Source organism: Odocoileus virginianus, chromosome 11 (assembly GCF_023699985.2).
Source record: "Odocoileus virginianus isolate 20LAN1187 ecotype Illinois chromosome 11, Ovbor_1.2, whole genome shotgun sequence".
NCBI lineage: Eukaryota > Metazoa > Chordata > Mammalia > Artiodactyla > Cervidae > Odocoileus > Odocoileus virginianus.
Genome location: NC_069684.1, coordinates 27,241,769 through 27,256,346, shown reverse-complemented (window position 1 = coordinate 27,256,346; position 14,578 = coordinate 27,241,769). Strand labels below are relative to the sequence as shown.

The following is a 14,578-nucleotide window of genomic DNA, read 5'->3' as shown; positions in this document are numbered from 1 at the left end:
TCTACACTTAAATACTTAGCGCGATTTGTCCTAGAAGCTAAATGGGCCTTGTCAGGGCCCTTAAGGCAAAGAATGAGACCATTAATCCTTAGAAGGGCTCTTTGAGTACTGTCCTTTGTGGCCTGTGGTTTGATTGATCCACCCATTTCCAGGGATAAAGCTGTGTTGCATTTTCAATTTTGCTCTGCACTTGGGGTTTATTTTGGCTTTGCCATCTCACACGTGTCCATCTAGAACCAAGGCTTTGTTGTCGTTCAGTCGCTAAATCATGTCTGACTCTTTGCGACCCCATGGACTGTAGCCCTCTAGGTGCCTCTGTCCATGGGATTTCCCAGGCAATGATCCTGGAGTGGGTTTCCATTTCCTCCTCCAGGGGATCTTCCCCACTTAGAGTTTGAACCTGTGTCTCCTGCATTGGCAGGCAGATTCTTTACCACTGAGCCACCTAGGAAGCCCAGGAACCAAGGTATCTCAGGGCATTTGGCAGCAAGTAGCAGAATCCCACTCCAACTCATTTCAGCAAAAATAGGACTTTACTGAAAGCAGCCTGGGGCATTCTGTAGACCCAAAGGGCAGTGAATGAGGCCAGACAAAGGAGAACCCAGGAGAGGCCAACCAGCTGATCTCTTTTTCTATGGACCATTTTTCACGAGTCTCTTCTTGCAGACCAGCATTCTCTGTGCACCTGGCTGCCTGGTGGTTTTCAAGTTTATTATACCCAGAACAAGTAGCCAGTCCAAAGTGAGCATGATCATTGTCACCCAAGGCCATGGGACCCACTTTGGGAAACGCTGTCCAAGCGAGAACCTTTCCCATGGAGAGCAGGGCTTCATGCTGTATCCCCAGAGCCCAGAATGGTACCTGGCTCATAAGGTATTTGTGGAGCTCGATATGTATTTGTGGGTGCACCCAGCTGACTTAGCTGTGCACACACACACTCCAGGCAGTGCTCTGGGCTGCAGTTACAGTCATGTTCCAACGTGATCTTCTGCCTCTGTCATCTGCTTGTGGCTCCCCTTCATCAGAACTATAACCAGTCTGAGAAAAGTGAAAATCAGAACCGAGACCAAGTGGAGTGTCCACTGTGAGACCAGTACTGCCTACAATGCAAAGGCAGTGCCCACCTTCAAGGACTTGGGCTAAATTTAGGATCAGAGCTTAAAAGGGGGAATTTACTGGCATGACAAAGCATCTTTTGTGGAACCCAGGAGCAGACGTACAGCAGGGCTAACCAAGGGACCAGGACCAAGGACCAGAGAGTCATCGAGAGACAGTCATCTCTGAAGTCTCATCTTCACCTCTGCCACTTTCAGCACTCAGCTTCTCTCTCTGCTGAGCAACTTGCCCTGCTTCACTCACTTGTGACCCCCTAATCCCTGAGACCACATCGCCCAGCCAGCCTCTCCATTCCAGGACCTGGGAGAGATGAGCCTAGCCTAGCCCAGCTTCTGATTGGTTCTCCTGGGTCAGGTGAACACACACCTACCAGCTGTGACTTGAGAGGGTGGAAATCACAGGACAATGACATGGCTGCTGAGATTCTTGCTTTTGGGTGGGGTGGGAGTGCTAATGGGGAATTTTCTTTGCTCTTTCCTAGCCCTGGGACCAGTTAGGGTCCAAGGACAGGTGGGTGGCTTCTTGACTTTCCCCGCTTGACCTGCTTCTCTGCCTTTCTTCTTCTTTTATAAAAGATTATTTATTTGACTGCACCGGCTCTTAGTTGCAACATGTGGGATTTTTTTTTTTTTTTAGTTGCAGCATATGGGATCTATTAATAGATTCCTGACCAGGAATGAAATCTGGGTCCCCTGCATTGGGAGCGTGGTGTCTTAGTCATTGGACCACCAGGGAAGTCCCTGCCTTTCTTATATTTTCCTTAAGAACAAAAACACAATGGAGGGAAAAGGAAGGACCAGGGTCTTTCTTCTGGTTTTCACCTTTTTAGCTCTTTTTTTTTTAATAGTCAAAAGATAGAGAGCTCTGGTAAGTCTGAACCAGTGAACAAACAGGATGAGTGTGCCCTGGGGAATTTTGAGGTGAAAGTGACTTCCTGCTTTGGTTTTAATTTAATATTGTAGAGAACTTATTGCTACATTCCTAGCTAATATTCTGCCTTGCTTTTAGACAGATGTGCATCCATGCTCCATAGTTTACCTACTAAATATCCACGATCTATTCTCTGAGCAACATAAAATAATTTTCTACTTGATCGTTTCCAAGCATACAAAACAAATAGGGTCATTGATGAAATTTCCATGCGCGCTCGTGCGCGCGCGTGTGTGTGTGTACGCATGCACTCAGTCATGTCCGACTCTTTTTCAACCTCATGGACTGTAGCCCATCAGGTTCCTCTACCCATGAAATTTTCCAGGCAAGAATACTGGAATAGGTTGCCATTTCCTTCTCCAGGGGACTCTTCCCGACCCTGGGATCAAAGCCACATCTCTTGTTTCTCCTGCTTTGGCAGGCAGATTCTTTACCACTGTGCGCCACCTGGGAAGCCCCCAATTTCTAAAGCACTCCTGCCTTATAGGATCAGTCCAGAAGCATTCAGATCAAAGCAAGGGCTAGTCTCTAATGAGTTGAAGATTGAGTCCCTTGTTGGTTTCCTAAAGTCACTATAATGAATTCCCATGAGCTTTGTGGTCTAAAACAACAGACTTACTCTCTTAATGGTTCTGGGGGCTGAAAGCCCCAAGTCAGCATCAGCTGGGCTGAAATCAAGGTGTTTCAGGAGGACTGAACTCCTGTGAGTGCTCTAGGGAGGAATGATTCCATGTCTCTTCCAGCTCTGGGTGTCCCTTGACTTGTAAGTGCATCACTCCAGTCTCTGCCTCTGTGGCTACTGTCTCCTCCTTTCCTGTGTGTATAATCTCCTCCTGTCTCTCCAAGCATACTTCTGGATGGGTTTAGGACCCACTTGGACAATCCAGGATAAGCTCAACTCAAAAATCCTTAGTTTCATTGCATCTGCAAAACTTTACCTTGTAAGGCAACGTTCTTGGGTCCTAGGGATTAGAGCCTGAGATCTTTGGGGCCACAGATCAACCTACTGCAAGCCCCAAACGTCTTTCTCTCCTGAGGAGGGTCTAGGCTGGGCAGACCCTCTGACAGATGTCTACCAGAGACCAGATCAAGAGCCCTTGTAGAAGGTCACTTTTTTTATTTTGCTTGTGCTAGATCTTCATTGTGGCACGTGGGTTTCTCTTGTTGCAGGCCATGGGCTCTAGAATGCAGGCTCCATAGTGGTGATGCATGGGCTTAGTTGTCCTGTGGCATGTGGGATCTTAGTTCCCCAACTAGGTGATTCAACCTGTGTCCCCTCCATTGGGAGGCGGATTCTTAACCACTGGACCACCAGGGAAGTCCCTAGAAGGTCATTTCTCAGCTCATTTGGAACCTTGCTCCTCCCTTTTCTTTTTTCCTCCTGTTTGTCCTCCAATCAGGGGGAAGCATTAGGAGTAAATGAAGAGCAAGTTCAGCCCAGAGATACACGGAGAGGCCCTGGGTGGCTCAGGGGTGGACTGGGACCAGACCAGGCCTCTCGGTATCCCAGGCCACCAAGCAGACCCTTGTAGCTCCCTGTTTATAGATGGATTTACACGAGGAAATGAAAGGTTGGGATTTCGGCACTGCTGCCAATTCTGTTATAAGAAGGTGCTTGACCTTCTAATGGTTGCTCCTTCCCTCCCACAGGAGCTTTTAGGAAAACATTCGGGGCCTGAGAATTTGCTCTCCCAGCCATGCTCCTAGCCACACAGACCCCTAGCAGCCAGCTCCAGGCTCATCAACACCAGGAAGGGAACTTGTTTTATTTTCGGTTTTGTGGATTTTTCTGGCCATGCCACATGGCATGTGGAACTTCCCCAACCAGGAACTGAACCCATGTTTCTGATGTTGGAAGCATGGAGTCTTAACCACTGGACTTAATCACATCCCAGAAAGGGAACTTTGGACTTAGATCTGACTTCCCAGACTCCCACTCCACGGTCAAGACCCTGACCCTAGATGTCCCCTCGTTTAGCCCAGCCTCAGCAGTCCACTGTCCCCTTGTGTGTTCTCGTTTGTTGAATTTCTCTCCTGGACTCCACAGGTAGGCACTCTGCCTTTTCTACGAGGACACCTGCACCCTGAATGATCATACAGCCCATCTGGGTCAGTTCTCAGGAGAGGAGCTCTCATAGGACGTTTAGACAGGTAGAGAGCTGCAGTCTAAATATCCAGAACTTTCTGCTGGGCATGTGGGTTGACAGGGACACTCTCAGCTCTTGGGACACACAAGTCCTCATTTAAAGTCTGAAAGAGCCCTTTCCACTGAGTGGCACAGTAGATTGTGGAAGAACTCAGGCCCTGGGGGCCTAGGTTCAAATCCCAGCTCTGCCACTTATTAGTGGTGTGACCTGGGGCCCCTTAATTAACCCGATTCTCCATGAACTAACCCACAGTAGGAATACCTGGCTTGTGTGGGTGTGGGCTCTGTGGTGTTCGGCCACATAGATTGTAGCCTGCCAGGCTCCTCTCTCCATGAAAGTTTCCAGTCAAGAATATTGGAGCAGGTTGCCATTTCCTACTCCAGGGGATCTTCTCGACCCAGAGATTGAAGAATCTCTTGCATCTCCTGCATTGGCATGCAGGTTCTTTACCACTAGCACCACCTGGGAAGCCCAATACCCGGCTTAAATATGTGAAGTGCTTAGCACAGCACCTGGCGTATACTAAGTGTTCAGGATATATTAGCCAGTATTGTTCTCATTGGTGAGATTTCTCCCTAAGCAAGTCAGTGTTGGAAGAGCTGTTAAGGTAATTTAGCACCAAATGTATGACATATAAAATATTTTATTACAAAAAGCTCAGTTGCACGGCATTTTAGAAGGAATAGAACATCTCAGATGGCTTTCCTTTTTTTTTTGCCAATACATAGGAGAGACTAGTAAAAGTCTACCAATAAGACTAGGATTTTATGCATCCTTAGGTCTTGAGGCCACAAAACAACTGATGGCATCAGGGGCTCTGAGAACCCCACCTGGGTCTCACCCCCATGTAATCATCCAGCCTCTTGTTCAGCTTAATTCATGACATGGGCATGTCCTTTCTGCAAAGCTGGTCATCTTTCCTACCCACAATGCAGGACTCCAGGGAGAAAGTGAAGGCATAACTTATTTTCTTTTGGAAACAAAACAGTCCTAGTGGAAGCAAAACAAAGCCATGATCTAAGCCAGTTGCTACGTATCCTTTCCTAAGTAGAAGGAGTAGTATTGTCCCCAGCAATTCAATGTCAAGGAAGGACAAAGGGGAAGATGCCGGCACTGCTTCCCTGGATGGGGTCACAGCTTCACAAGATCTGAGGCAGCAGCTCTTTCCAATGCACCTGTGACTGGAGGTCCTAAGGACCGCAGAGTCACTCCCCAGTCCTAGAACGCCCTCAGCTACTGGCCCCATCCAAATAGCTAAGTACACACCTGGCCCCTCCGCTTCTCAACTGTGGCTGAAGTGGCTTCATTCAGGGTCTGTTGGTGCAGAGGACGAGAAACAGGAGGGAATCCGCCTGGGAGGGGCCGTCAGTCGGGGGGCCGGGCGTCAGGGGCCTTCTCCTGGACCTCATCATACTGTGGGGGGGGTGTCAAGGGCTCGATGGAGGGAGGAGGCACATTTTTGTCTGGCAGGTTGATCCTAAAGTCTTTGAGGTGAAGCTTTTCGGATTTTATCCTTCTCACTTTCAGCGGCTTCAGGCGTTTGGACAACTTGGAGTTCTGCCTGTCGGGGGGGTTCCCTGGGCTGGTCTCCACGTCGGCCCTGGTTGTGGTGGGGCTTGTCTCATCCAGCCCCGTCAAGGACTCGTATGAGGGGAGAGAGATGCTCATCCGGGGGTTCTGGTCCACATCCCTTGTTTCCAAGTAGTTTGCGTTCATCACTTCCTCGTAGCTAGGGACATAGTACCGTGAGGAGGCCTCCTCCTCCTCCTCCTGGCTGCAAGACAGCAAGCACAGACATGGAAGGATTAGCATGTGTTTGAGTCACTTACAATCACGAAGAGATGGATCCCAGACCACATGTTGCCACTGGGACCTGGTATACCAGCCTTGTTAAAAATAGGTGTATCTAAGGAGGAATAAGAGCTATCACTTCACCTGTTGGCTACAAGCCAGACACTGTTCTAAGTACGTATAAACTAATGTCATCTTCCTAAAGACACTATGAGTTAGGTACTGTTGGGTTGGTCAAAAAGTTTATTTGGGTTTTTTGCATTGGATAATATGGAAAACTCAAATGAACTTTTTGGCCAACCCAATATTGGTATATGCATTTTATGGATGGGAAATTACAGAATAATTGGAGATACATGTAAATTTTATATTCCAGATATTCTTAATCTACCCAGGAACAACCACTTTGCTTCAAATTGGCACCTGTTTCATGTATGTTTATGTTGTCTATGGTCAAAGGACGTCCATCTGGGCATCAGAATAGCCCACCTGGCATGCTGTTAACATATGAGGCTAAAAGGCAGGGGAGGTTAACACTTTTCATTTTATGGATGGGAAAACAGATACATTGAGGTCAAGTGACTTGGTCATAGCTTTAATGGTATGGATGACTAGTTTTCCTTTGTTCTTTTTTGTATTTCCCAAGTTTTCTAGAATATGCTTGATTATCTTTTACTTTCAGAAAATTTGTTTAATTTTTCCAAAATAAAAACAACTCTCTAGATTGCTGGGAGAAATATCAGCAACCTCAAATATGCAGATGATACCTAATGGCAGAAAGTGAAGAGGAACTAAACAACCTCTTGATGAGGGTGAAAGAGGAGAGTGAAAAAGCTGGTTTAAAACTCAACATTAAAAAAACTAAGATCATAGTATCTGGTCCTATCACTTCATGGCAAATAGATGGAGAAAAAGTGGAAACAGTGACAGATTTTATTTTCTTGGACTCCAAAATCACTGTGGATGGTGACTGTAGTCACAAAATTAAAAGACGCTTGCTCCTTGAAAGAAAAGCTATGACAAACCTAGACAGCATATTAAAAAGCAGAGACATCACTTTACCAACAAAGGTCCATATAGTCACAGCTATGATCTTTCCAGTAGTCATGAATGGATGTGAGAGTTGGACCATAAAGAAGGCTGAGCACTGAAGAATTTATGCTTTTGAGTTGTGGTGTTGGAGAAGACTCTTGAGAGTCCCTTGGACAGGAAGGAGATCAAACAAGTTAATCCTAAAGGAAATCAGTCCTGAATATTCATTGGAAGAACTGATGGTGAAGTTCTAATACTTTGGCCACTTGATTCGAAGAGCTGACTCATTGGAAAAGACCCTGATGCTGGGAAAGATTGATGGCAGGAGGAGAAGGGGGCAACAGAGGATGAGATGGGTGGTGACATCACTGAGTCAATGGACATGAGTTTGAGCAAGTTCTGGGAGACAGTGAAGGACAGGGAACCCTAATGTGCTGCAGTCCACGGGGTTGCAAAGAGTTGGACACGACTTAGTGCCTGAACAATAACAACATTTTGCTATACACCTTTCCAGATCCTTCTCTAGTCCCATAGCCACAATGTCTGATGTAATGAAGACCTTAACATGCTGTGTTACAAACCTCCTTTTCTCAGAGATACAGATCCACATTAGCAAATATAGATTGGCAGTGGCTGCAGAGAATTCTACTGAATGGGCATGTTATAATTTAGCTTGACTGATGGATATTTAGGTCGTCACATATGTCTATGGTATTTTCAGCAAGGCTCTGATAAATCTATGAGTACAGACCCCTTTGCACTTGTGTGACTGTGTCCAAAGATAAGCTCTTAGGAACAGAATTGATAGGTGCACACATCTTTAAATGGCCAGTTACAGTGAATTCCCCTTCAGTAAGGTTATGTCAATCAACCCCTCATTAGCAACTCACTTCCTTACAAATCTTTAACCCGGAGGACAGTCTATCTTGGCCAGTAGGTAGGCAAAGAATTACAATGCCTTTTGTTGGTTGTTTGTATTTCCTAACTAATGAGACTGGACAACTATCATTTGAATGTCTATGAAATGCTTGTTTGTGTTCTTGGCCCATTTTCCAACTGTGTGTTCTTTAACATTCATTTGTAAGGGATCTTTAAAAAAAATTTTTTTATTGTGATAAAAGTCACATAATATAAAGCATACTATTTTAACCATATTTTAACTGTACATTTCAGTGGCACTAGTACATTCACAGTGTTGTGCATGTCTCACCATCATCCATTTCCCAAATTTTCCACCTCTCTAAACTGAAACTCTCCCCATTAAACACTAAGTCTCCATTCCCCATCCCTACCCCTATCTCCCACCTCCCCAACCTCTGGGCCCTGGCATCTACCAATGTACTGTCTAATTCTATGAATGTGAGGTACTATTCTAGGTACCTTGTATAAGTGGAATCAAACAGTATTTGTCTGCATTTGCTGTATATTGGAATGCATTTTTAAGGTTAACTTAATATCTGTCCTACAAACAGACTGTACCTTCTTCCCCCGACCCCACCCCATGCTATATAGTAGGTTCTCATCAGTTATCTATTTTATACACAGTAGCGCTCTTTTTATACTTGGGGTATCAACTTTTATCTTATGCCCCCAATTTAGCAATTGCTTTTTAAATGTGTTCGTAGCATTTTTGGTCAAATAGAACCTAGCTTCCCAACCTTTCAACTCAAAGCATAAACATCCAGGGCACTGGGTAAATGGACAAGCTTCCAGTGGGGAGGCTCTGGCCACCCCAGGTGCCATGCAGGTCCCCTGGGGGTGTGTGTCAAAATCTTGACACAACTGTAATCATCCATTCAAACCGTATTATTTGGGAAACTCTGGGATCAAAAGATAAAGTCATTTGTAAAACAATGAACTGTTTCACAGAAGTGGTCATGGGAGACAGCCCCTTAGATTAAAATGTTCTCACCATCGTTGAGCCTTGAGCCCGTGTGTATGCATGTGGGTGTGTGTGTCCATTCCCTATCTGGGTCCAGTTGGCCATCCTCACCTGTCCTCCTCGTGGGCGTGTGGTTCGACCCCCGGGTGCTGGATGTGTGCCAGCTCCTCGCCCTGCCGCTGCTTCCTCTTGTCCCGGATACTCAGGCAGATGGAGAGCAGGAGCAGCATCACGCCGGCCCCGACCAGCACGTAGGCCACAGAGAAGGTCTTGCTCTTAAGGATGCCGCTTCCTACCTCTGTCTTGTTCCCCTGAGCCGCCGGCTTTTCCGCAGTGCTGAACCCAGGGACCAGGTTCCACATGGCCATGATGACCCCAAGGACCAGCATCCCAAGGCCGATGGCGGTCAGCGCATAGTGCGAGCCATTGGCTTTGGACTGGGCCATCATGCCAGCAGGAGTGGGGCAAAGTCCAGGTTCAAAGAGAGAAAATAAATAAATAAAAAGTAGCAGCTGCAACAAAACGAAAGCCTGAACGAAAGCCCTAGTGCCACACTAAAACAACGGCAGCTGGGCTCTCGAGGGATGGTTGCAAGCCAACGTGAGGCATCCTGTGTGGACGGCTGTGTCCAGGAGGCCTGCGAGGAAAACAGAGAGGAGAGAGCAAAGTCATTTCTGATTCAAGGCGCTCTGCTGAATGCGGTGGCTGTGCTCCTGAATACGGGCGGGGCAGGGGGGTGTTGCAGGGGGGTGGGTAGGGGGAGGCAGGACTGAGTCATGGTCCGGGCTGGGCTCGCCTCTGATGCATTCCAGATGTCTTACGTGCTCATGCTCCTTCTGTGATCTGCCTCCCCCACCAGAAAAGGAGAAGTTAGACCTTTCCCTGCAGGAGGCCAGAAAGGTCAGAGTTGCAGGTCATCCAGATATTTTGTGGGATTTAGTGAAGTGCAGTACAATCTCACCCTCTCACCAGGTACGGCGAGAGTGAACCATGGCCTGCCTGAGCCATGTCAATATTGCCTGGCTGACTGGCATCAGTCATGATATGACCCATCGAAGGGGCCTTCTGTGATGTGTTCACCACCCTCAGTGGCTTCCCATTGTCGGCAGCACAAAATCCAGGCTCCTTGAAATCCTGCTCGTGGTGTGCTCAACCTGACCCTGCCTCTCCCACTCATCTTGCACCTTGCCCCCCTTTGCAAACTCCCTTCAGCGTTTCTGTCCTTCTCTGATCAACCCTGCTCAGCTACCCTTCTGTGTCTCCCGCAAGCCCCCAGCATCTTCTGTGGCAAATCTCTTTCTTTCTGGCACCACATCTTTTTCACTCTGCTTCTGGAACATAGCAGCACCCTCCCTCCCCCAATGTCTGCTGAATCAAATGAATGAAATAGCCAGATGAAGCTGTCCTGCAAGGCATGCTTCTTTTCAGCCACATGGAGTTTTACCTTTTTTTTTTTTCCTTCTCTCTTAAAGGGTGCTTTTCTGTTTATTTTTGTCTGGCACAGCATGTGTGGCTTGCGGGATCTTACTTCCCCAACCAAGGAATGGAATCTGTGCCCCCTGTATGCGGAGCAGGGCGTCTTAACCACTGCACTGCCAGGGAAGTTCTGAGTTTTGCTTTTCTTAAAGGGGCAGAAACCTGCACATCCATCATCTTAGCTGTTGTGCCCAGCTGGATGAAAAACCCTCTCCTGTGAAGCAGCTCTGAGACCTCTGGCTCATGGGATCAGTCAGCTGGGAGTCCATAACAATTTGCTGGCAGGGAGAGGGAGCCTGATAAGCCAGTGACTTGAAGGTTTGAGATTAGAACACTTTTCAGGGGGCTGGAGGACCAGCGAGTGAGGCTCCTGGCTAATTATTCTGCAATACATTATCCCTGCTACAGCAATCTTTGCAGAATAGTAAAACTTTACAGCTGTTTAGATGGCCAGGGTCCTATTTGCCTTTCCACATTCTTTCCGCCGCTCCTTGCAAAAAGACGGCTAACCAGGCCATGTGAAATCTGATGCTGCCGAGATATTGTCTCATCAAGCACTGGGCTCCATCTGAAACTGGCCGCTTTGTTCAAAAATACTCTAAAAATAATTGGGATAACATCCTCTATCGGCTTGAAGTCCATTCCTTCTTTTTTCTTCTCCCACTCAACAAATATTTCACATGTACCTGCTAAGCAGTGTTCAGTACTAGAGAAATACTGATGAACAAGTTAAAGATTAGTGGGGAGGTTTCAGGCTAGCAGGAAAACAGTCCACAGGGAATAACAATAAAGTAGGAAGAAAGAGAGGGAAAAAAATAAGGCATAATCTGTTTTTAGGACATATATTAAGTTAATCTTAAGGCATTCCAATATACATTGGGAGCTAAGTTGTTTGAGTCATGTCTGACTCTTTGGGACCCCATGGGCTGTAGCCCACCAGGCTCCTCTGTTGGGATTCTCCAGGCAAGAATACTGGAGTGGGTTGCCATGCCCTCCTCTAGGGGATCAAACCCATATTTCTTACATCTCTGCACTGGCAGGCAGATTCTTTACCACTAGCACCACCTGACTCCACTTATATAAGGTACCTACAAGAGTCAAATTCATAGAGTCAGAAAGTACATTGGTAGATGCCAATGGGGACTTAGTGTTTAATGGGGACAGGGTTTCAGTTTCAGAAGATGAAAAATTCGGGAGATAGGTGATGGTGATGATGGTGAGAACTGCACAACAATGTGAAAGTACTTAGTGCCACTGAACTGCATAGTTAAATATGGTTACAACCGTATGTTTTATGTGACTTTTATCACATTAAAAAATATTAAAAAGGCTTTCCCTGATGGCTGAATGGTCAAGAATCTGCCTGCCAATGCTGGAGACATGGGTTCGAGCCCTGATCCAGGAAGATCCCATGTGTCATGGGGCAACGAAGCCCGTGGGCCACAAATCCTGAGCCTGTGCTCTAGAGCCCAGGAGCCACAACTACTGAGCCGGTGTGCCCTAGAGCCTGGCTCTGCAACAAGAGAAGCTACTGCAATGAGAAGCCTGCCACATTAACTAGAGTATCCCTGTCTCACTGCAACTAAAGTCCCTGCAGCATTGAAGACCCACAAAATAAAACCATTGAAGACCCACAGCTAAAAATAAAGTAATAAAATTTTAAAAAATTAAAAAAATAATGAGAAGAAAGTACAGGCACTGTGGCACTAGGTAGCCGGGGGTCCTAACTCAGGCTGGAGGGCATATGGAGAATCTCGTGAGAGAGAAGACCCACTTCACACATTAGGGTCTGCCTCCTGAATGTGCTATACTATATGGGTGGACACAAGTGCGTACATACATGCACACACATGCCCGTGTGTTGGTGTAGGACCATGCACGTGTGTGCATGCAGAACACTGAACAAGAATCCTGTTAGAGACACTTGCAGTGAGGCCAGCTGCTAACAGCCTACTGTATACACAAGGCTGTGTGCTTCTCACATCACTCACGACCAGTGAAGGGAAGGATGAGGGGTTTCGCAGCCCGAGAAATGCCTTAGTGCTGCCAAATGGATTGGAGACAAAGGTCAGACCTGGGGGGCTCAGTGGTAGAGAGGTGCAGCCTGAGCCTTGTGCTGGAAGCAGGGGAGATGAAGAAACTATTTACTGAGCACCTGCTCAGGGTTGGACAGCCAGGCCTCTTAACCAGGAGGCTGACAACCTGTTTATTAAAGCAGTGTTGTGGCCACGTTACCCAAACTGGCTCCTTGCTCTCATTCATTCTCTCTCTCTTATTTTTTTCCATTTATTTTTATTAGTTGGAGGCTAATTACTTTACAACATTGCAGTGGTTTTTGTCATACATTGAAATGAATTAGCCATGGATTTACATGTATTCCCCATCCCGGTCTCCGCTCCCACCTCCCTCTCCACCCGATCGATCCCTCTGGGTCTTCCCAGGGCACCAGGCCCGAGCACTTGTCTCATGTATCCAACCTGGGCTGGTGATCTGTTTCACCCTAGATAATATACATATTTCGATGCTGTTCTCTTGAAACATCCCACCCTCGCCTTCTCCCACAGAGTCCACAAGTCTGTTCTATACATCTGAGTCTCTTTTTCTGTTTTGCATATAGGGTTATCATTACCATCTTCCATGCTAATCTTCTCTGTATCATTCCAATTTTAGTATATGTGCTGCCGAAGCGAGCACTCTCATTCATTCTCAATTCAAGGTCTGCCTTGTGCTGTCACATGAGTACAACAGGCCCCTGATGACGGACACGGGCAGAGATGAAAAGGTCAGAATGAACACATTTTTGGCCTGTTGTCAATGTCTGAAAACAGGCACTAATACTCATTGTGGGTGAGGGTGTTGGGATGGGTTTTTCTGGGTGGCAAGTTTTGGCATTTAGGGATCAAAAGTTTCAAAAATGTTTATACCCTCAGGCTCTGTCATTCCAACTTCTAAGAATTATGTACAGGGCAAGGATATTCATCATAACTTGATAGTAGTGAAAAACTAGAAACTATTTAGACAGCCAGTAGTCTGGATCTGGTTAAATAAAATATGCACTTACTGACTTATGGTCTCAAAGCAGCTAATGATACATTTTAAAATCAAATAAGAATATGTTCAGTATGATCCTAATTTTTACAAAGCTCTATACATGGGCATGTATTATTCATATGAATATATAGGGGGAAAGGCTGAATGATTTTACTTAAGTTAAAATAAAGAGGCAATATATTTTCATATATGTAAACATATATGCAAAATCCCAGATGAGAGACACATTCCAATTGTGCCAAAGATTGTTTCTGGGGATGAAGGGGGCCTAGGAAGTGTAACTTTTACTCTATTTCTGTATTTTTTTAGAGACAAAAGACCGGCACACTCCATTTCTATAGTTTGAATTTTTTTACAGTTAGAATGTGTTGTCTTAAGGCAACACAGCTTGGTGGTTAAGTGTGAGCTGTGGAACCAGGCTGCCTGGGCTCTCTGCACCTTCCGAGCTGAGTGACCTTGGACAAATGACTTAACTTCTCTGTGCCTCAGTTTCTACAACTGTTAAGATGCAGATAAAAGTTCTCTAGGATTCAACCTCATAGGAGAGTTATGATAAGTCAACAAGTAAATGTACATAAAGTACCCAGAACAGTATATGACCAGCACACAATGAGTTCTTACAGGAAGATTTGTTATTTAATATTATTTAAAGCCTGCATTCTCCATGGGGTGAGCTCACCCACAAGGGGGGGGGGGGGAAATTAGCTCTTGGGGATGGTATAAAATAATCTTAGTTGTTACAAAAGTTTGTGGTCCTCCATGGTACATAGATACTCAGCCTATCTGGTATTAAAGTTTTATGGAGTGGTGGGGTGGGGGAGCATTACAAAAAGAACATCTAAAAAGAAAGAACGATAGTGGGGAATAAAAGGCTGGGAGAGACACCACTGAATGTGTTATATTAAATTTCAAAACACCACAATGTTTATAGTTATTTTCTCTGGGTGCTGGGATCAGAATGGTTTTTATTTTCTTTTTCTTCTTAGGAGGGTAATAACTGGAAAACACAGAAATGTGTTGTTTTTCGCATAAGAAAACAAAATGAAGGCATTTGTTTTTTGGGTTTGCGGCAGAGTTTTGTGTCCAATGGTAGCTTCAAATCGTTTGCTGGTTCCTCCCACCCTCTGGAAACCAAGACCTCGAAGGTTCACCA

At 46.0% G+C, this 14,578-nt stretch overlaps 1 protein-coding gene and 1 pseudogene across 2 annotated transcripts in view; both read right to left on the bottom strand.

The window, feature by feature from the left end:
- Positions 1-4,820: 4,820 nt before the first annotated feature.
- The window catches only part of TMEM51 (transmembrane protein 51), a 55,468-nt gene continuing 45,710 nt past the window's right edge, over positions 4,821-14,578 (bottom strand). The window contains exons 3-4 of one of the 2 annotated variants that reach the window (XM_070474082.1): positions 9,010-9,535; positions 4,821-5,967 (exon numbers count right to left, since the gene is read on the bottom strand). In XM_070474082.1, the coding sequence (XP_070330183.1) occupies positions 5,559-5,967; positions 9,010-9,347 (747 nt within the window). In that variant the 5' untranslated portion in view covers positions 9,348-9,535 and the 3' untranslated portion in view covers positions 4,821-5,558. Of the gene's footprint in view, positions 5,968-9,009; positions 9,581-14,578 lie in introns of those variants that run through there. The other variant, XM_020873761.2, reaches the window with a different exon arrangement.
- LOC139037573 (U6 spliceosomal RNA) lies at positions 13,010-13,068 on the bottom strand (annotated as a pseudogene).